The sequence below is a fragment of the Mytilus trossulus genome, chromosome 10, assembly GCF_036588685.1.
Source record: "Mytilus trossulus isolate FHL-02 chromosome 10, PNRI_Mtr1.1.1.hap1, whole genome shotgun sequence".
Classification (NCBI taxonomy): domain Eukaryota; kingdom Metazoa; phylum Mollusca; class Bivalvia; order Mytilida; family Mytilidae; genus Mytilus; species Mytilus trossulus.
In genome coordinates, this window is record NC_086382.1 from 68480246 (window position 1) to 68504190 (window position 23945).

Sequence of the window (23945 nt, forward strand, 5' to 3'; positions counted from 1 at the left end):
ATTACATTTGTACCACTATTGTATTGAGCCTTTCAGGTAACCCATGTTCGATGAATATTTCTAAGTTATACCAGATACACTTAAATTTAAACAGAATTTAAAAAAAATCATTTAATGATATAATATGTAGAGATTGAAAATTCCAGCCGAAACCATGTATCGAATTTATGGTATTTTCTTTATCTGCACATTATTATTTCCCTCTATTATACAAGGAAAAGGTGTATGACTATGAGGAAGATTTACTTCATATTCATGATATATAAGATGAATAAACCAACGCCCATGACAGATTTAATTCGATTTATATTCTGAATATCGTATTGTATTAATGTGAAATCTATGTGATTCTGGAACGCCATCTTCAGAAGGTCTTTGAAATTACTTCTATAGCAACTTTATTTTGTTGTTTGGATCGGTAAGTTTGATGATTGAAATGATACGTCATTGAGAGATAGTTATAATCTTTATTTGGAAACAAAAAGAATACATATATATACATTCTTGCGCCTGTCCCAAGTTAGGAGCCTCTGGCCTTTGTTAGTCTAGTATTTTTAAAATTTTAGTTTGTTGTGTATAATTGGAAATTAGTATGGCGTTCATTATCACTGAACTAGTATATATTTGTTTAGGGGCCAGCTGAAGGACACCACCGGGTGCGGGAATTTCTCGCTACATTGAAGACCTGTTAGTGACCTTCTGCTGTTGTTTTTTCTATGGTCGGGTTGTTGTCTCTTTGACACAGTCCCCATTTCCATTCTCAATTGTATGTATATAAATATGGCAATATAATGCGTCTAATGATGACATAACAGTTAACTATTTTACAGTATCAAATTTTATTTAATTAATGTAGAACAGACGTCTTTTTCTGGGCATCCCTTCTGTGTATATTGTAAATTTACTTTTTTAGTTGAACTGGACTAAAAGACCAAGTGAGCTTTTCGCGTCACTTGGCGTCCGTTCTCATCGTCCATCATCGTCATCGTTAACTTGTACAAAAATCTTTTCCACTGAAACTACTGAGCCAAATCTAACCACACTGAACCACAATGATTTTTCATAATTGAGTTTAAAAAAGAGTCCGATCGAATGCACCAAAACAAAATTAATGTCGCAAAGCAAGATAGCCCACATGGCTAAATACTGAACAGAGGGATGATATGCAACCTACCGTTATAAATAGTAATAATCTGACAAGTCAGAAATCTTAAGAATGTTGAGTTTAACAAATTGTTTATATAAATGAAAACTGTCGCTTCTTATAGGGTTTATTGCCCTTAACTGACAAATCTTTATAATTTTTTGCCTAAAATTTTGAAAACTATACGATACAGAAAATCATTAAATTGCAAAAATGGTCAACAAAATTCCACAAATATGTCTAATGGTTGAAATTGTTAATGTAATAGTGACTGTAGCTACATAAATACTTCAATATGCAAAAAATAATTAGCAAGACATGGTCTAATACCAAGTCATTTTTCCACAACATAGTAAGTAAACTGACACTCTTAATTAACATGATAAAAGTGACTGATTGCCCCTAAAGGCGATTGTTATTTTACTCTCTTTTGTGTTTTGAGCAAATCTGTAGAAGATATAGAGATAATCACCAATACATGACAAGATCATTCAACGAGACCGATTTCTGTCATGCAATCCTTTTCTAGACTTATGCTACCGATTTATTTGATAACTGCATCATTTTCAATGTTCAGATGAATATTTTGATATAGGGTTATCTCATTGGCACTCATACCACATTGTTATGAATCAATAGCGGCAACAAGACGAAACTATAGTCTTTTTTCTGAACAAACGCCAGGACAGGTGTCTAAATTGTCCAATTCAACATAACGGTCCATAGTTGGTGCAGTATCTGCTTACCCTTCCTGCTCAAGCACCTTATATCACACCTTGTTTATTGGATGGATTCGCGTTGGTCATTTATAGATTTCTACGTAATGTTTTCTGGATTTGTTTGTCTTTCTGATATAATTAATTGTTTTTTTTAGCAATATTACGTCTTCAGCAATGTTCAGTTTCTCCGATTTCGGTGAGCAAATGTCTCATTGCGTTGGTATCTGACAGTGAGCGGGCAAATACCTGTTCCTAAACTATAATTTTTCCAAATGAGGATGTTTGGATGTCAGTTTTTATTGCCTTGTTTCATCCAGTGATAATTCACATAATGGAAATCACCACTTCAGTATTTAAAGTGAAAACTTCCAATAATATTTTAAAATCTATTTTTAGAATATTTTTTTTTAACAAGCTTCCGTTAACCAAACAATTTTACATGATCGATCGATAGTATAATTTATTTACACAAACATGAAAATCAAGAAAATCTATTATTTGTCTATTTATGTTTTCTTATCTTTTCGATAACTTGATTATTTATAAATGCTATATAATTGAAGAAACGGCTTTTTGGAGTACCAAGTCAAAATTAAAGTTACTGTACATGACAATCATCAACATAATATATATCCGTTATATATATAAAGTCCTATTGTTAGAACGTTAATACGTATGACAGAAAGTGAAAATTTCCATATTAGGTATTTACTTTATTAGGAATACAAGCTGAATGTACTGAGAAGTAAAACGGATTGTCCTAAACATATTTTAAAGTCAAGATTATTTATACAATATACAATGGAATATACATGTAATAGAAAATTTTCAAAAGATTATTTAAATGTTTTATTTCATATCTAATCTCAAATATTTTAGGATAGTAACTACTGTCGACATGACTGTCCATTCAAAGTTAATGGGTTCCTCTGGTGAATATTTCAATACTTTTGGCAATGATGATGATGCTGGATGTTACCAGGAGTCACAATATGATAAATTATCACAAGAAACGAAAATTTCGACTAAAAGCCATAAAGTTCATAGAAACCATCATAATCCTGCTTTTGATTTGGCAGTTAGAACAATAACACGTCTTTCAAACCAAAAACATTTTGAACTCATGCCGGAATACCATCGCGAAAATGTTATGACAAGTGCCGAAAGGAAAACACGGGTCATTCAACCGAGGAGAATTTTAAACAATAAAAAAAGTAGAAATACATCAAAGTGTTTAACATACGTGTACGACCAATTCTCGCTAGAAATACTTACTCATCCTTTGGAAACGCACCAACAGCGCTCATATTCATTCGCAAATTGGTCTAAACCCGAACGATGGCCATTAGAACTTGTAAATGCTGGCTTTTTTTCCTTAGGAGATGATTTAAAGTTACAATGTTCATATTGTGGAATCAATACCGATGTAAGGGATTGGAAGGCTACTGACAAAGCTCTTGATAAACATGCAGAACTTAATCCACATTGTCACTTTCTTAAAGATACAGGCTATTTTTTCAAATCACGTATAAACGAGGATAAGAATTCGAAAGATAAAATTCACATGGACAATCCAGATTTGACCGTTGAATATGATACAAATAGGCCGCCATATTGTATAAAAGAAAACTTGGAACACAATGATTCCTTACATCCACCAAAAGGAATAGTTTTTAAATATCCACAGTATGCTTTTTTGGAAGTTCGATTGAAGACATATGACAAATGGAAATTTGAAGAAAAACAGATTCCTAGGAATCTATCAGAAAGTGGATATTTCTATACGGGGGAGGGTGATATTGTACGTTGTTTCTGTTGTGACTTGGGATTGGCTGAATGGGATGTTTCGGATGATCCATGGACGGAACATTCCCGACACAGCCCAAAATGCTGGTTTCTTCTTAACGAAAAGGGGAAAGACTTTGTAGAAAAGATCCAGGCGGATTGGCGTAAGGTATAAACAATAAATATTATGTGAATGAAATTAATTCATGATTCCATGTCTTACTTTGCATGATGTAAAGCTTTGCTGAATATTACTGCTTAAACATTAATCAACAGACGATTTGAAGGGGAATACACATAACATTTTGTATATAAAGTGGTTTGATAGCAAATGACTCGCCACTACAGACCAAATGCAGTTACAGTCAACAACTATAGGTCACTTTAAGAATCTCAACAACGAGATCGTATAATGAGCTTAATAAGAGCCCGAAATGACAAATGTAAAGTAACTTCAAACAAGAAAACAAACGGCTTGATTTATTTACAAAACAATAAAAGAAAATAAATATGATAAACGGCAACAAACAACAATCACTGAATTAAAGGCTCCATACTTGGGACAGGTACATGTACATACAGAATGTGACAGGGTTAAATATGTTTGCTGGAGACAAACTCTCCCAGGTAATGGCTTTTATGGTCAAATCTTTAAATATTTTAGTAAATTTACACACTTGTAAACTGTATTATGGTTGAATGGTATAGATAAGAAGCGATGATGCTCCAATCCTAAAATGCAATAAATTTTTGTAGATATATAATCCTAAACATGCAGCGTATGACGACAAACTATCTAGAATGGCTACCTTCGAAGGAGTTTGGCGTAGTGATATTGAACAAACATCAGAGATGCTGTCTGATGCCGGCTTCTTTTATGAAGGTAATAACAAATAAATAGAGTTCTAGTGTTGGTCAAGGTTGAATTGTATCACTACGAACCACACAGTCATTTTAATTGAAGTACCGTAATGAACATCTGTACCACTAAAAAGTAACCTAAGTTTAACAAATTGAATATAACAGTATTGATATAAAATATCAGAAAGAATTAGCTCCGTCAACCTCCCGGACTTGTGATCCCTTTAACGACAAAGTATATCAGTCAATGAGCTGTGGCAGTGTTAGAAAATTACATAAGATAAGAAACCGTATTGTCATTTCAAAATATTAACGTTCTTCATGCAGTGATGTGCGGTATTAAATATTAAAACGTTTAAAAAAAATAAGGTATACCAAAAAAACTTCCATCATAAAATGACATAACAAAGCATGCAAAATTAATGAAAATTAACATTCGTTTACATTGCAAACACACCATTCAATGCTTATGTATTTGTTCAGCAGGAGTGAGGATTATGTTTGATCTTATAAAGTTTCTTGTAACTTGATTTTAAAATGCTGACTTCAATACATTGTCTCAAATTTCATTAAAAATTTACATTTAAATATGTGTAATGAATTTCCAGAACCCCTGACTTGACGGGAGTGCAAATTTTCTCTGAATTCAAAGCAAGTTCTGATAAATCTTGACACATATATATTCACATTTTCAGACTCACTGGACAACTGTTGATGCACCAATTGATGTACTTAGTTTAATATGCACATGTCCAGTTTGCTGCTTATCTGACTAAATATAAAATCTATTGTTCACCGTGATTGAAAGCTGTGATGATCAGGTAAATTCTACTCACTTACATTGTATGCCTCACTGAACAGAATTTCTATTGTTAGATTTAACATGAAATTTAAAGGTCAACTATTCCTTTTGATGTTGATCAGGTGTTCAGATAGGTATACAATAGATTTCAAGTTTTGTCTCTTTAGCAGAAAACGGGTTATCCCAAGTTTTAGTAAAGTGCATATGTTGATGCACCTACTGCTAGAGATTATAGCCAATATCATTAGAAAATGCCAGTCTGCCCTAATTTGCTTTAAATCCAGTGCAAACACAAATACCCCTCTATAGAGGGATAATTTTATCCCTCTAAAGAAGGTTTATCCCTCTATACAGCAGGGATGGGGTAATTGAAAATGTAATGGTAATTAAGTGTAATGCATTACAAGTTTCCATGTAATTGAATGTAATGTGTAATTGAGCATTTTTTTAATTACATGTAATGATAATTTAATTAATTACATTGAAAAAAAACATGTAATGCTCAATTACTTTTGAATTACATTTCAATTACATATACTTTAATGGTGTTAAGGATTTGTGTTTAACAATATAAATTGTAAAATAATACTTGTTTTTCAAATATTGATGTCACATACTTTTTTAATATATGAAGTCTATAATTTATACTGAAGTTACAATGTAAATTAATATTCATTTGACCTACAGATTTTTTTTTTCAATAATTATTATTTAATTTTAAATTAAAAAGAATGTGAGAATCATATATTAGTGTTCAGTTTTTAAGAAAGATCTTTTAACTAAATAGATTGATAAGTAATTAATCACCTTGTTAAACAAAAACCCCAAAAAAGTGTTACTGTGAAAAATCTTTCTTAGACAGTTCATTTATAATTTAAAATCAGTGTGCACATAATACAGGATTATAGAAATAAAAATTAACAGCTGTAAAAACAAAAAGCAATTAATCAGATAAAATGTCCAGGGGCAATGCCACTGTTACATGTATTTTTATCTAATTAGCAAAATATTGCTAATATTTAGACATTATACACACATTATTTGTACTAAAAATTATTTTCAATATTGTGACAAGCACACTTTTTGATATTTTTAATGTAAAACAAAAAGATTTATGTATAATATCCTTTATTATATTATGTTTAATTTAAATGACTTCATTTCTGAGATGTCAAAATACCCCTTGATGCATTGGCAAGTTAATAGGAACCAATTCCCCCTCCTTTCAATATGATTATCTTCTGATCATAGAACTTCCATGTTCTGATCAAGCAATATCTGCCGCATTAGCTCCTGTCGAAAAGCTATTTAGAATTGATGTCAAAGTGTTCAGACCAGAGAGATTCAGACTAAATGAGAAAACATTAAAATAGCTAATGATTATCAAATACAACGCTTTTAAAACTATGCTTACATGAATATTTTACACATGCATTATTTATACATGTATGATATTGTTAAAAAATACGTTGACGAAATGTAATGTGTAATTTAATTAATTACTTAAGTAAAGTAATTGTAATTTAATTAATTACATTTCAAAAACAGTGTAATGTGTAATTGATGTAATTGATCATTTTTGCAATGTAATGTGTAATTTAATTAATTACATTCCAATGTAATTGACCCCAAGTCTGCTATACAGGTATAATCACCATCCAGGGGGTTTGTTCCCAACCTGTATAATTGTATGCTGTTACACTAATTCAACACAATATAACACCATAAAATATCTTGTAATCAGGATATATCAGACTAATCAGTTTGTTTTAGGGATATTACGTTGTTCTTGTATTTCTTAGGAAATCGTGGTTCCCGTGTAAATCATTGGCGGATCAAGGGGGGAGGGGGCTCCGGGGTTCAACTCCCCCTTTTTATTTGCCGATCAATGCATTTGAATGTGAGCATATAGTTGGAACACCCCCCTTTTTACTCTGGGTTTAGAACACACACCCCCCCCCCCCGTCTTTTTCTTATGGCTGGATACGCCCCAGGTGTAAATACATTTACAGGCATTTTTCTAGTCCAAATAATTATGACGTCTTGAAAGGCTATTATAACTTTTTTCTTTGACGCCTTACTTCGACTGATGTAAGGCGTCAAAGAAAAAAATATAATAGCCTTTCAAGACGTCATAATTATTTGGACTAGCATTTTTCATGTTTGGAAAAGAGGGGAAAATAAAATTGTCTTCATTTTAAAACCCATATACCCCTCTATCTAGTGTGTTTTTATTTCTATTTTAAACTAACCGTAGTCTAGCTTGAAAATTGACTTTCGATGGCCTAAAGGTGTCAATCAGTAATCTTATACTGACAGGCTTACAAGAAATAAAATTTGTGATATGCAACTCATTGTTAAGGGATTCTAATGTCTTTTGGGCTGTTGATATAACAAAAAAGGCAATAACAATACAAGCTAAAGGTGATAAATAACACATTATTATGATTTAACAGATCCGTCAACTTCAACTTTCTAATCTTTGTTTATGAAAAGGAAAGGTGTTTCCCACCGGAACAAGTGCATTAAATTAGGAACGTATTTCGGACTTATTACGTATGAGGTTACGTAATAAATTATAATATAAATAATAAAATTAAATAATAATAATAATTATAAATACTATATAAGATATCTTCTAAACTATATAAGATATATAATGAACTATAAGATATATTTTAAACTTTAAAGATTGATTGATTTTTTGCCTCTTTTAAGCACCGCAAAATTTTAATCTATTTCGGGGCGGCCAATTTTAATTGGCGGAGGAAGCCGGAGTGCCAGGAGAAAACCACCGACCTTCGATTGGAAAACTGACACTCCTAGTTAATTAAAATTGAGTCGAGTGCACCCGCTCGAGCGTGGTTCGAACTCACAACCTCAGTGTTGACTGGCTAGATAAGTGATTACAGTAGTATAACTACTAATTAGACCACTCGGTCACCGATGCCACCGTTTATCATATAAAAACATTAATAAGATATCTCATACACTTTATAAGATATCTTATAAACTTAGGGAGATATCTTGTAATGTATATAAGACATTTTACAAACCATGAGATGTCTTATATAATATTTCAGATATGATTATCTGATATAATATGCGACAAGATTTCTGATATAATAAATAAGAAATCTGATACAATACTGTATACATATGATATGTTATAAAATGAAATTATATAAGATATCTTATATATCATATGCGATATCTTGAAATTCGAATAAACAGTTGAACGGCTTGCCATACGAAGGACCCAATTTATGAGATCTGAAGAAGTTGTCTCCTGTTAAATGGACGAATGCGAAACGAGGATCAACAGACATCGCCCCTGTAAAAGGAGTCAGACAAAATCACTATCTATCCAACCAAATTTTGAAATTTTCACAGCATTTTTAGTATTTCACATGAGTTTAACTTTAAAAAAACCAGATATATCATGAATTGTACTTGTATCACATTTCTAAATGCCAATTATAAACTAATTTGTAACAAAAACACTGCCTTTCGGAAGTCATATTCTACTAAAAATAAACCCTGGTTTTCTGGAAATCTAAAACTTATATACCATGGAGCCTATTATTCCTCACTTTCAATGTAAAGACAAGTAAAATTTGGCCCAAAATGGTAGAAATATATTTCTTCTTTACCAAAAGTTTCATTTCTACAAATTTCCTGGTTAGTTGAGGTAAACAAAGACATCAAAAGCGCTATTTTTTGTTAGAAAATGGCTACTTTTACATACGTTCTGATTTAGTGCCTTAGTACCTATATTTCTAATAAAATGCGAAACATAATATGAATATCATGGATTTCTAGAAAATTAGACAATATTTCCCTGTCATGTATCATAACTTTGGCTAACTGTTTTCTTGCGTATACATTGTACAAATTGTTACTATTTGATTTACATGAGACTACACCACCAGTCGGATGGTACACATTATTGAAATTGGTATAAGAATTGGTCAGTACTATTTAAGAATTACAAATTAAATGCTAATTATTTCTAAAAACATAATTTTTCATTTGTTTGTGTATTTCCAGTTTTATTTCTGATGCAAATTTTATAATAAGTATAACAAATGGGATTTATTTGACAAAAAAGACAAATATGATTAAAAAACAAAGGAAGAAGATTTGAACAATTACAGGTCATTGTACGACCTTCAACATTGATCAAACACATACTGTATATATATGTTACAGTAAATAGGTGAAATTAGGAATTACACGTAATTACTAAACATTTCAGTAAATACCTGTAATCACTAGCCAATTTAGTAATTACATGTATTTACTAGTTGTTTCAGTGATTACTGGTAATTACTGATTTTTTTTGTCAATTTTTCAGCTATTTACTAACTTGATGTTTTTGGTTTAAAATTAAAAACAAAATTCAAATACTAAATAAGAAAGTAAAGGGGTAGGGATTTTAAGGGAGCTTACTTAAGGATGTAGGATATAAGGCACACCAAAAGTGCATACTCTTTAGTGTTTGTGAATTGAAACTGGAAAATGGTTGTTTTATAGGTCTTGAAACTCCGTAAATATATGCATGCAAGACAATGATATCAATCCAAAATTGATTTTCATAATTTTGTTAAACTAAAATATCAATCATTCACTGTGGTTTAAAACTTTAAAATAACTTTCTCCAAATATCCTGAATTTCTACCAAAATTGTACAGAAGCAAAATGTTTATGATCATAAGATAATATCTGAAAGTAAAGTTTGTAAAACATTCCTTTTTTCCTATATTACATATAAACATGATAAATGGTCTACTTTCCCCAGTTAACATTACATACACTCTGGAGTTAAAGTTTTTAAAACATTAGATGTTATAAACCATCCTGGATTTTTACCCAATTTTGACAGAACTAGTTAAAAGATAGTATCCATAGGAAAATTTTAATATTTTTTCCTCATTTTTGTTGAGCCTGCGATTAACAGCAAAAGAAGGCGAGACTATTTGTTCTGCAAAACTCTTACAATTTTAATAGCTGAATACATCAATAACCCATCTCCAGCTCGGGGTTGAATTGAAGGTCACATGAATACGTATGCAATGAGGTCCTAATATTCACTCGCAAGTGTACAACTCATCAACCTTGTTTCTTAGCTAATTTAACAAAATAGAACCAGATTGGCTGCTAACAGTGAATTATAATTTCACTATATCATTTTTATAAATGATTTAACAACAACAAAAATTTGTTTTTCATATCTCGAAGCTAAATTAAATGCACATAACAGTTCATTCAAGTTCTTAGCCTATATAACGAAATCTTATCTTTACAAGGTAATAAGTCTAAATATTCTTCAAACTCAAAGTGGTTTTTTAAGTTAAATTTTCCATTTCTGATTTCCATGTCTGCTGGAATTGGTCAAAAATTATCTGTATAATGCTCAACTTTAACCATTTCGGATTAAAACTAAAGTTACTTTGATTTAACCAAATATTTGAAAGTCCATATTTATTCAAGATATTTTTAATACAAATCAACCATACCATATTTTTAGAGTACTAACTGATCTTCTAGTAATTATGACAATATCTTTTTATCATCTGATCATAATACAACATTGTTTAAGCAGTCAGTAAATAGGTGTAAAAATTCGTTTTAAAATTAGTAATTACTGGTAATAACTGGGCAGATTTAGGAATTACTTGTATTAACTAAGTGCATCAGGAATTACCTGTAATTCCTAAATTTCAGTAATTACATGTAATTCCTGATTTCACCTATTTACTGTAACATATATAAAGCTATAAAAGATCACGGTATGACAAACCGGAAAAAAAACCACAACAAACAGCAAACAGCAACGTTTATATATAATAATTAAATGAACAAACAACACATATATATATATACATGTATCTCAGTTACAAAGTAATAACAACCACTAGATAACATGTTACTGACTTTGCAGACATATAAAAGGGGCAAGATTACATTTGTACCACTATTGTATTGAGCCTTTCAGGTAACCCATGTTCGATGAATATTTCTAAGTTATACCAGATACACTTAAATTTAAACAGAATTTAAAAAAAAATCATTTAATGATATAATATGTAGAGATTGAAAATTCCAGCCGAAACCATGTATCGAATTTATGGTATTTTCTTTATCTGCACATTATTATTTCCCTCTATTATACAAGGAAAAGGTGTATGACTATGAGGAAGATTTACTTCATATTCATGATATATAAGATGAATAAACCAACGCCCATGACAGATTTAATTCGATTTATATTCTGAATATCGTATTGTATTAATGTGAAATCTATGTGATTCTGGAACGCCATCTTCAGAAGGTCTTTGAAATTACTTCTATAGCAACTTTATTTTGTTGTTTGGATCGGTAAGTTTGATGATTGAAATGATACGTCATTGAGAGATAGTTATAATCTTTATTTGGAAACAAAAAGAATACATATATATACATTCTTGCGCCTGTCCCAAGTTAGGAGCCTCTGGCCTTTGTTAGTCTAGTATTTTTAAAATTTTAGTTTGTTGTGTATAATTGGAAATTAGTATGGCGTTCATTATCACTGAACTAGTATATATTTGTTTAGGGGCCAGCTGAAGGACACCACCGGGTGCGGGAATTTCTCGCTACATTGAAGACCTGTTAGTGACCTTCTGCTGTTGTTTTTTCTATGGTCGGGTTGTTGTCTCTTTGACACAGTCCCCATTTCCATTCTCAATTGTATGTATATAAATATGGCAATATAATGCGTCTAATGATGACATAACAGTTAACTATTTTACAGTATCAAATTTTATTTAATTAATGTAGAACAGACGTCTTTTTCTGGGCATCCCTTCTGTGTATATTGTAAATTTACTTTTTTAGTTGAACTGGACTAAAAGACCAAGTGAGCTTTTCGCGTCACTTGGCGTCCGTTCTCATCGTCCATCATCGTCATCGTTAACTTGTACAAAAATCTTTTCCACTGAAACTACTGAGCCAAATCTAACCACACTGAACCACAATGATTTTTCATAATTGAGTTTAAAAAAGAGTCCGATCGAATGCACCAAAACAAAATTAATGTCGCAAAGCAAGATAGCCCACATGGCTAAATACTGAACAGAGGGATGATATGCAACCTACCGTTATAAATAGTAATAATCTGACAAGTCAGAAATCTTAAGAATGTTGAGTTTAACAAATTGTTTATATAAATGAAAACTGTCGCTTCTTATAGGGTTTATTGCCCTTAACTGACAAATCTTTATAATTTTTTGCCTAAAATTTTGAAAACTATACGATACAGAAAATCATTAAATTGCAAAAATGGTCAACAAAATTCCACAAATATGTCTAATGGTTGAAATTGTTAATGTAATAGTGACTGTAGCTACATAAATACTTCAATATGCAAAAAATAATTAGCAAGACATGGTCTAATACCAAGTCATTTTTCCACAACATAGTAAGTAAACTGACACTCTTAATTAACATGATAAAAGTGACTGATTGCCCCTAAAGGCGATTGTTATTTTACTCTCTTTTGTGTTTTGAGCAAATCTGTAGAAGATATAGAGATAATCACCAATACATGACAAGATCATTCAACGAGACCGATTTCTGTCATGCAATCCTTTTCTAGACTTATGCTACCGATTTATTTGATAACTGCATCATTTTCAATGTTCAGATGAATATTTTGATATAGGGTTATCTCATTGGCACTCATACCACATTGTTATGAATCAATAGCGGCAACAAGACGAAACTATAGTCTTTTTTCTGAACAAACGCCAGGACAGGTGTCTAAATTGTCCAATTCAACATAACGGTCCATAGTTGGTGCAGTATCTGCTTACCCTTCCTGCTCAAGCACCTTATATCACACCTTGTTTATTGGATGGATTCGCGTTGGTCATTTATAGATTTCTACGTAATGTTTTCTGGATTTGTTTGTCTTTCTGATATAATTAATTGTTTTTTTTAGCAATATTACGTCTTCAGCAATGTTCAGTTTCTCCGATTTCGGTGAGCAAATGTCTCATTGCGTTGGTATCTGACAGTGAGCGGGCAAATACCTGTTCCTAAACTATAATTTTTCCAAATGAGGATGTTTGGATGTCAGTTTTTATTGCCTTGTTTCATCCAGTGATAATTCACATAATGGAAATCACCACTTCAGTATTTAAAGTGAAAACTTCCAATAATATTTTAAAATCTATTTTTAGAATATTTTTTTTTAACAAGCTTCCGTTAACCAAACAATTTTACATGATCGATCGATAGTATAATTTATTTACACAAACATGAAAATCAAGAAAATCTATTATTTGTCTATTTATGTTTTCTTATCTTTTCGATAACTTGATTATTTATAAATGCTATATAATTGAAGAAACGGCTTTTTGGAGTACCAAGTCAAAATTAAAGTTACTGTACATGACAATCATCAACATAATATATATCCGTTATATATATAAAGTCCTATTGTTAGAACGTTAATACGTATGACAGAAAGTGAAAATTTCCATATTAGGTATTTACTTTATTAGGAATACAAGCTGAATGTACTGAGAAGTAAAACGGATTGTCCTAAACATATTTTAAAGTCAAGATTATTTATACAATATACAATGGAATATACATGTAATAGAAAATTTTCAAAAGATTATTTAAATGTTTTATTTCATATCTAATCTCAAATATTTTAGGATAGTAACTACTGTCGACATGACTGTCCATTCAAAGTTAATGGGTTCCTCTGGTGAATATTTCAATACTTTTGGCAATGATGATGATGCTGGATGTTACCAGGAGTCACAATATGATAAATTATCACAAGAAACGAAAATTTCGACTAAAAGCCATAAAGTTCATAGAAACCATCATAATCCTGCTTTTGATTTGGCAGTTAGAACAATAACACGTCTTTCAAACCAAAAACATTTTGAACTCATGCCGGAATACCATCGCGAAAATGTTATGACAAGTGCCGAAAGGAAAACACGGGTCATTCAACCGAGGAGAATTTTAAACAATAAAAAAAGTAGAAATACATCAAAGTGTTTAACATACGTGTACGACCAATTCTCGCTAGAAATACTTACTCATCCTTTGGAAACGCACCAACAGCGCTCATATTCATTCGCAAATTGGTCTAAACCCGAACGATGGCCATTAGAACTTGTAAATGCTGGCTTTTTTTCCTTAGGAGATGATTTAAAGTTACAATGTTCATATTGTGGAATCAATACCGATGTAAGGGATTGGAAGGCTACTGACAAAGCTCTTGATAAACATGCAGAACTTAATCCACATTGTCACTTTCTTAAAGATACAGGCTATTTTTTCAAATCACGTATAAACGAGGATAAGAATTCGAAAGATAAAATTCACATGGACAATCCAGATTTGACCGTTGAATATGATACAAATAGGCCGCCATATTGTATAAAAGAAAACTTGGAACACAATGATTCCTTACATCCACCAAAAGGAATAGTTTTTAAATATCCACAGTATGCTTTTTTGGAAGTTCGATTGAAGACATATGACAAATGGAAATTTGAAGAAAAACAGATTCCTAGGAATCTATCAGAAAGTGGATATTTCTATACGGGGGAGGGTGATATTGTACGTTGTTTCTGTTGTGACTTGGGATTGGCTGAATGGGATGTTTCGGATGATCCATGGACGGAACATTCCCGACACAGCCCAAAATGCTGGTTTCTTCTTAACGAAAAGGGGAAAGACTTTGTAGAAAAGATCCAGGCGGATTGGCGTAAGGTATAAACAATAAATATTATGTGAATGAAATTAATTCATGATTCCATGTCTTACTTTGCATGATGTAAAGCTTTGCTGAATATTACTGCTTAAACATTAATCAACAGACGATTTGAAGGGGAATACACATAACATTTTGTATATAAAGTGGTTTGATAGCAAATGACTCGCCACTACAGACCAAATGCAGTTACAGTCAACAACTATAGGTCACTTTAAGAATCTCAACAACGAGATCGTATAATGAGCTTAATAAGAGCCCGAAATGACAAATGTAAAGTAACTTCAAACAAGAAAACAAACGGCTTGATTTATTTACAAAACAATAAAAGAAAATAAATATGATAAACGGCAACAAACAACAATCACTGAATTAAAGGCTCCATACTTGGGACAGGTACATGTACATACAGAATGTGACAGGGTTAAATATGTTTGCTGGAGACAAACTCTCCCAGGTAATGGCTTTTATGGTCAAATCTTTAAATATTTTAGTAAATTTACACACTTGTAAACTGTATTATGGTTGAATGGTATAGATAAGAAGCGATGATGCTCCAATCCTAAAATGCAATAAATTTTTGTAGATATATAATCCTAAACATGCAGCGTATGACGACAAACTATCTAGAATGGCTACCTTCGAAGGAGTTTGGCGTAGTGATATTGAACAAACATCAGAGATGCTGTCTGATGCCGGCTTCTTTTATGAAGGTAATAACAAATAAATAGAGTTCTAGTGTTGGTCAAGGTTGAATTGTATCACTACGAACCACACAGTCATTTTAATTGAAGTACCGTAATGAACATCTGTACCACTAAAAAGTAACCTAAGTTTAACAAATTGAATATAACAGTATTGATATAAAATATCAGAAAGAATTAGCTCCGTCAACCTCCCGGACTTGTGATCCCTTTAACGACAAAGTATATCAGTCAATGAGCTGTGGCAGTGTTAGAAAATTACATAAGATAAGAAACCGTATTGTCATTTCAAAATATTAACGTTCTTCATGCAGTGATGTGCGGTATTAAATATTAAAACGTTTAAAAAAAATAAGGTATACCAAAAAAACTTCCATCATAAAATGACATAACAAAGCATGCAAAATTAATGAAAATTAACATTCGTTTACATTGCAAACACACCATTCAATGCTTATGTATTTGTTCAGCAGGAGTGAGGATTATGTTTGATCTTATAAAGTTTCTTGTAACTTGATTTTAAAATGCTGACTTCAATACATTGTCTCAAATTTCATTAAAAATTTACATTTAAATATGTGTAATGAATTTCCAGAACCCCTGACTTGACGGGAGTGCAAATTTTCTCTGAATTCAAAGCAAGTTCTGATAAATCTTGACACATATATATTCACATTTTCAGACTCACTGGACATCAGCAAAATAAACTGTTGAAATATAAGGAAAGTTTTTACATTTTTAAATGTAAGTCACCTTTTAAAATACTTGTTAATTTTACTTAAAAAATTACAAACTACTCAAAGTTCTTTATTCTCTAGGCGAAGAAGACACAGTACGCTGTCATTATTGTGATGGAGGACTACGTAATTGGGAACCAGGCGACGTCCCATGGGAGGAGCATGCACGATGGTTTCCATTCTGTAAATTTGTTATAAAAATGAAAGGGCGAGAGTTTATAGACGAAATTAAAGCTAAATATGAAGTGAGTGTCACTTATAACAGACTGGAAATAGTCATTTAATCAACATGAATACGTTTTCCTTTGAGTTTGTTTTTAATTGTCATAGAGTAAAATGGTAAGAAAAATATTTCAAACGGCCTAACTTTACTAGTGGTTATTTTCTAAAGAAAAGGAAGATATGTTTTAACGGAAATTCATATCAGCTTGAAATGATAAATATTGTTTGGTTTCTGTTTCCGATGATTAACATGTTACTATATATACACATTTAACAACAATTGCTTTTTTAAGGCACATTATGCATGATGTTCCACTTATGTTTTATGACAATAATACATACAGTTAGTCATATTTTTCCCTAACTATTAAGTTTAAAGTATTAGTCATAGTTTTACTATTGTCAAATTTTGTTTGTAGACTTCCGCTCAAACAGAAACACAGGAACCCACAACTGAAACTTGTAAGTTATCTATATGTTTGTATAACTATACATATATATATATATATATACTAATTAGAGTTACATGCATCCTTGATTATCACAAAGATGTGAAACCGGTTGGAGAAAAGTGTAGAGAATTAAAGGACTTTAAGAGCATTTTAAAATTTCATTTTATTTATATAATTTTAATTTTATATATAACTTTTTGTTATTTTTATCGTTGATTTGCTTACTCGTTATCGTGTTACCCTAGACTCTAAGGGAGCTACCATTTGATTTTTATGGGGGGGGGGGCTAGGATGAAAAATTTTGTCCTGCATTTTTTTTAGTTGTAATCTCTGTCCTGCCTTTTTATTTTTCACTCCACCCGGTCCTGCTTTTTTTTTACAGTTTATCCTGACTTTTTTTACATAAATTGTCATCCTGTCTTTTTTTTGGGCAAGTGTCTCATCATGCCTTTTTTTACTCAAAACTCCTGTCCTGCCTATTTTTTTCAAATTTCATCCTAGCCCCCCCCCCCCCCCCCCCCCCTAAAAATCAAATGGTAGCTCCCTAATTGACATTTTTAGTCTTATTATCCTGAAGATATTCAGATGACTCGCGCAACAACATTTCCTTGAATGAAACCTCAAATCGCAACCACGTATAATTCGAAATTTAGTATGACGTCCATAATCACTGTACTAGTATACATATTTTTGAAGGGGCCAGCTGAAGGACGCCTTCGGGTACGGGAGTTTCTCGCTACATTGAAGACCAATTGGTGGCCTTCGGCTGTTGTTTGCTCTATGGTCGGGTTGTTGTCGCGTTGACACATTCCCCATTTCCTTTCTCAATTTTATAGTTCTAGTTACACTCTACTAGCTTTGAAAAGACACACGAAGAATCCATGTTATAACAACAAAACAATGATATATGACAGCTAGAAAGGGGTTGAAACAAGCCACAACATTATGTAGCACAAATTTTTATTTTAGACAAAAAACAAAATGGACAGATCTAAGAGTTCTCACTGATAATGAAAGCTAGTTTTAAGCCCGAATTAAACAAATGATCCAAATTTGAATATCAACCAGTACTAATCCAACAGATAAAAAATTTCTTGAACAAGTGTTTTCTTTTTTGTTGTTGTAGCTATTCGAAACGGAGCGATTGTCAAATCTATGCTTGATATGGGATTTCAAATGAAGGATATGATATATGCAGCTAATGAGTATACAAAACACGAAGGTAGCAAAACTATTCAAAACATACATTTTTTTTTTATCTAGGGACAACAATCCATTGACATCAAACAAGGAAAACTACATCTTATATAAGAATTTCATCCAACTTACTTAACTGAACGTCGATGGGACACGTATCAAATGTCTATCCACATTGAAATATATAGTACTCTTTCGGCGCATCCGGTCTCGATTCATACTATTTTCTTAATTTTGTTGTTGATGTGAGCGTTAACTCGTTAACAGGAAAAAGCTCATACAGGACAGTAAATTTCAGGCTTCAATAGTTTATAGGTGTAACATTATTTTAGAAAAGATACAGATCAAGCTGAAAACAATAGATAAGGGATTTGCACGAATTCCAAAAGCAGCGTGTGAAGCCTAGAACCAATATACCTGATATTGTAGTCTGATATGTTTTTAATTTGACTTTAGGGACACAAATCGATTTTCATCTTCTCAAAATGTTGAAAGAGCATTTATCGCATTAGAAAATACATAATAAAAAAGAAGATAATGTAATTTGCTATCTACTATAAATATTAACTAATCGTTTATGAAAACACAAAAACAAAATACATTGTACTATAAGAATAGGTATTTTTGGAGTTGCCCATTTTACTGCATTGAGAGAATTGCATGTAAGTGAAACCAACAATGTCACGATTGAAAAAAAACACTTTGATTGTGATAATAAGAAGAAAAAATAAACAGTCTAACATAGTAACATTGCAATAGTTCTTCATTGCTTAGTTTTATTTAAAAAGTAGTTCTGCATTAAAGCGAACATGTAAAAATTCAGGAGAAAACAAAATAAACTGAACATTTCAAAAGTTTGTAAACAAAGGCAACAGAATATCACTAACAATTAGGTAAATTTACTTTGCACAGGTTTTGTTCATTAAATAAAAAAACCCACATGTTTACATTTGTTTTGAAACTTTGTAGGAAACATACATTACAATACAGAAGACTTGTGTAGAATCTTAATTGAAAAACAAGAAACAGAAAAGCTAAACTTACAGTTTGGAGGTTAGTTATCACCAATGTTTTTAATGGTGTACAATATATTTGATTAATCGCTACCTTAAAAAGATCTATGAATTTAAGCAATTACCAGTAGCTTGTAAACATCATTGAAACACTTAATACTCAACAAAAAAAAGGGTTCAATTCTATAGAATTAACCCACATACAGACCTTCTATTTTCACGAATTTGACCTACCAAATTAGATGATTTACCGGATTTGTAATAACATAAGCCACACGACCGGTGCCACATGTAGAACAGGATCTGCTTACCATTCCTGAGCACCTGAGATCTCACCCAGTTTTTATAAGGGTTCATATTACTCAGTCTTTTGTTTTCCTTGTTGTGTCTTTTGTACTACTAATTGTCTGTTTTTTTAGCCATGGCGTTGTCAGTTTATTTTCAATTCATGAGTTTGACTGTCCGACAAGTATTTTTCGTTCTTATTTTACATGTTTTAAGAAACTTAGTTATAGTAAATTGACATGTCTGATTTATTGACATAGAATAAACTATTTTCTAATTACCGACTTTAATCTCGGACTGTATTATTTTGGGCAGGTTGGCAAAACAGGTGCGAAAGATACCGAAGCAACAGTCAAACTTATAAATCGAAATTAAACTGACAACGCCATGGTTTAAAATGAAAAAGACAAACAGACAAATAAAAGTGAGCAAACAAAACAATAATGAAAACAAAAGACTGAGCAAGATGAAACCACTTAAAACTAGGGGAGATCTCAGGTTCTCCGGAAGGATAAGCAGTACTTGCGATACATATGGCACCCGTTGTGTTGCTCGTGTTATAACACATCCGGTTAATTGTCTTATTCGGTAGGTCACATTCATGAAAAGGGAAGAAGATTGTCCAAACGACGTAAGAAACATATCCGATATCATCTATGAAACGGTTATTCCATAATGGTCAAACCACTGGTGATAAAGTCCGTAAAGTTTACGAAAAGATTATATCAACTGCACCATCTGGAACTCTTGGTTTAATTTCTTCATCATGTTCATAGTAAGCAGCAAAGTAGGACATTCTGATACTCGGTCAAGTGATATCAATTTTGAGAAATAAAACTAAGAGTAATATCGGTGCAATTGATGCCAAAATTTGAATTACTTTAAAAGACATAATGTATATAGCGAAACGTTTTAGTTCTTCATGAGTCAACACTTCTATACAGTTATGATAACATATCAATAGAAAATATCTATATTGCTTTCATTTTATATTAGAACTTGTACCAGTATTTTAAATCGTTGCTGTATAACTATAACATTTCCTCATTTTTCTTTTTCAAATTAATAATTTTTTACATTACAGAATTGTCAATTGATGAAAATCAAAACGAAGAAGGTACGTTTATCGTCAAAAGTCACATGTAAACAATGAAAATAAACACACCAAACATGGAAAAAGATAACAAACATTCTAACACACAAGCAATAAAAGGACGTTCGTAAATTTGAAAATGCACTTATTACATGATAACAATAATAGTTAAAGGATCTGTTAATGAAATATGAAACAGAGACAACACAAACTTAATATGAAAAAGAAGATGTGGCTTGACTGCCAATGAGACAACTGTCCACATGAGACAAAAATGACACAAACATTAACAACTATAGGTCACCGTACGGCCTATTACAATGACCAAAGCCCATACCACATAATCAGCTATAAAATGCCCCGATATGACAATGTAAAACAATTCAAACGAGAAAACTAACGGCCTTATTTATATAAAAACATGAACGGAAAACATATATTTAACACATAAACAAACGACAACCACTGAATTACATGCTCCTGACTTGGGACAGGCACATACATAAATAATGTGGCGGAGTTAAACATGTTAGTGGGATTCTTACCCTACCCATAACCTGGAACAGTGGTATAACAATACAACATCAATACTATAGTGTTATTAACTGGCTGTATCTGTATTGACACTGGTATTGATTCAAGGTTTGCTGTATTGGCCTCGAGACCCGTAGGGTCGAGGGCCAATACAGTTGACCGAGAATCTATACCAGTGCCAATACAGAAACAGCCAGTTCATAACACTTTTATTAAATGATTATAAGAGAATTAAAAACCGGAAGTGGACGTCCCGTATTAGCCCATGGGCCACTACAGCTTTTTTCCCGCTTTTTTTCTGTATTGGCCCTGTTTTTTTTTCGTTTCAAAACTGTAAGACGTTACAAAACATTGCACATCATTTAACCTTTTTATTTTATGACTTTAATTTAAAAAATATTATACAAATGTTATTATGCATAACGATACTTCCAAAGTTAAGTAATGGCGTAAGAAAATTGAAAACCGGAAGTAAACGTCCTGTATTAGCCCTAGGGCTAATACGGCTTTTTTCCCGCTTTTTTCTGTATTGGCCCTGTTTTTTTCGTATTGGCCCTGTTCGAAGAGCAATATTAAATCTTGATTTATATCGACAGTGGAATGTTTTTAGTATTGCTCATGCTGATTTATCCGTATTAGGGCTTATTTGCTCATATCATTTAATAATACAGGGTAAGATAATTAACAAAAACGAAACCAAATAAATGTTAACAACATAGCTATATAACAACATAGCTATATAACAACATAGCTATATAACAACATATCTATATAACAACAAAGCTATATAACAACATAGCATAGGACATTACGTTATCATTCATCACATAACAGCAAAAATATAAATAATTACAAAACAAAATACAATAATAAAATAACATAACCGACATACTAAAACAATAGAAATGTTGTTATTTACAATGTGAAAATCCTGAATGCGGTACATGAGATAATGTGAAGCAGATACGAGGAACTATACTTAATGTATACGAAACAGTTCAAGTTATATTGAACAACATGATATTGTTAACATAAATACGTATATTGATGATTGATCCTATGCGCAAATTAGTTATTTCCTTCGTACTATACCAAAGAAGTTTCGTCATATTTGTACATATCGTGTTCTCTCTGATTTTTTTTGGTGCATTTGAAAAGGTCCCAACATTGGACATACACAATTAAAAGTAAACAGCATCAACTTTGACTGGGTGTAATATGAAAAATGTAACCATACGAACTTATAAACTTTGTTAGTTTAACGACAAGGAACTACGTGTATCTCTAGCGGAGCAATATTAAATGAAAACATAACAACTTAAATGTATTTATTTTACTTTTTACTAAGATTTTTTATATGAGTTGATAGTTAATTGTGATAACCTTAAACAACAGTAGAAACAGATTGACAAACAGAGAGACAACATTTTAAACATAAACCTAGAAAACAAAAAAATACATATATGTGGAGAAATTTGTATTATGTTCTACTCAACAAGAAACTAAAGATATAATACAATTCATGTTCAATACCATACTCAAATACAAGATTGCTTAATTTGTCTTGTGTTATCTTAATGCAAAAGGCCATATTTTTATTTCCAAAATTATTGATTTCTGAGTGGAAGGTTTTCTCGTTGTCAACCATACCACATCTGGTTATATACTTGTTTTTATTCTTTTAATAATTTACGTAGAATTGTTTCATTGGACACTGTTTTTCTTTTCGCGATATTTTCTGATAAGTTTGAGCTTAAATTTGAATCTGTTATTATATTACATTTGTATATAGTTAACAAGACTATAAGACTAGCATTTCAAAGCTGTTAATTTACGTTTGAATTGTGTAACATTTGTCAGTTTGACACCTTTTATAACTGGCAATGCAGTATGGGCTTTTCTCATTGTTGAGGGCCGTAAGGTGACCTATAGTTATTAACTTCCATGTCATTTGATCTCTGTTGAGAGTGTTGTTTTCTGGCATTTATACCGCATCTCCGTATTTTCATGATAAGAGACTGAGCAGGATTTTATAAAATTGAAACATCAAAATAAAATGAAAATTCTTTCAAACATGATTTAACATCAAAACTTATTACAGATCCAGTGAAGGTCAGGGAAGTCAACAAAGAACTGAAGAAAAATATGATGTGTATTAGATGTGAAAGAACTACCAGGTCAATACTATTTGTGGAGTGTGGACACAGAGTAACTTGTGAAACATGTGCTTACGATGTGGATTTCTGTCCATACTGCGACGTAAAAATCAAAACAAGATTGAAAACCTATCTTTCATAGCATAAGATAATTATTGTTTTTTATATAAGGTTTAATAAATTTATATCGGTTGTTAAATGGTCACACAAACTAAGAAATCCTGTCGGATTTGTTAAACACCTGCAAAATAAATTCATTATATATGTGACTTCATCATATAGTTGTACAATTCATAAACCATGATTGTAAATTAAAAACAAGCATATCATATTTATACATTTTTTATTAAAAATGTAAAACTTATAGAGAAAATAATTGATGAACTGTAATTTGAAAATCATTACTTTTTATGCATTATTATAAAAACAAATAGTTCATACATCCACAAATATCAAATAT

At 31.5% G+C, this 23945-nt stretch overlaps 1 protein-coding gene across 1 annotated transcript; it reads left to right on the plus strand.

The window, feature by feature from the left end:
- The first annotated feature begins 312 nt into the window (after nt 1-312).
- LOC134688111 (uncharacterized) lies at nt 313-23882 on the plus strand. Its single transcript, XM_063548582.1, has 12 exons — nt 313-418; nt 2743-3817; nt 4405-4531; nt 13858-13882; nt 14017-15091; nt 15679-15805; nt 16615-16778; nt 17175-17217; nt 18334-18429; nt 19374-19457; nt 20787-20819; nt 23431-23882. The coding sequence occupies exons 2-12, from the start codon at nt 2762-2764 to the stop codon at nt 23625-23627; spliced, it is 3027 nt and encodes a 1008-aa protein (XP_063404652.1). The 5' UTR covers nt 313-418; nt 2743-2761; the 3' UTR covers nt 23628-23882.
- The last annotated feature ends 63 nt before the right edge of the window (nt 23883-23945 follow it).

Excerpts from the sequence above, each read along its gene's own strand:
- LOC134688111 (XM_063548582.1), top strand. The coding sequence starts at position 2,762 with ATGACTGTCCATTCAAAGTTAATGGGTTCCTCTGGTGAATATTTCAAT. Across the intron at positions 15,092-15,678 it reads TCCAGGCGGATTGGCGTAAG|ATATATAATCCTAAACATGC; the intron begins GTATAAACAATA and ends AAATTTTTGTAG. Across the intron at positions 17,218-18,333 it reads GGAACCCACAACTGAAACTT|CTATTCGAAACGGAGCGATT; the intron begins GTAAGTTATCTA and ends TTGTTGTTGTAG.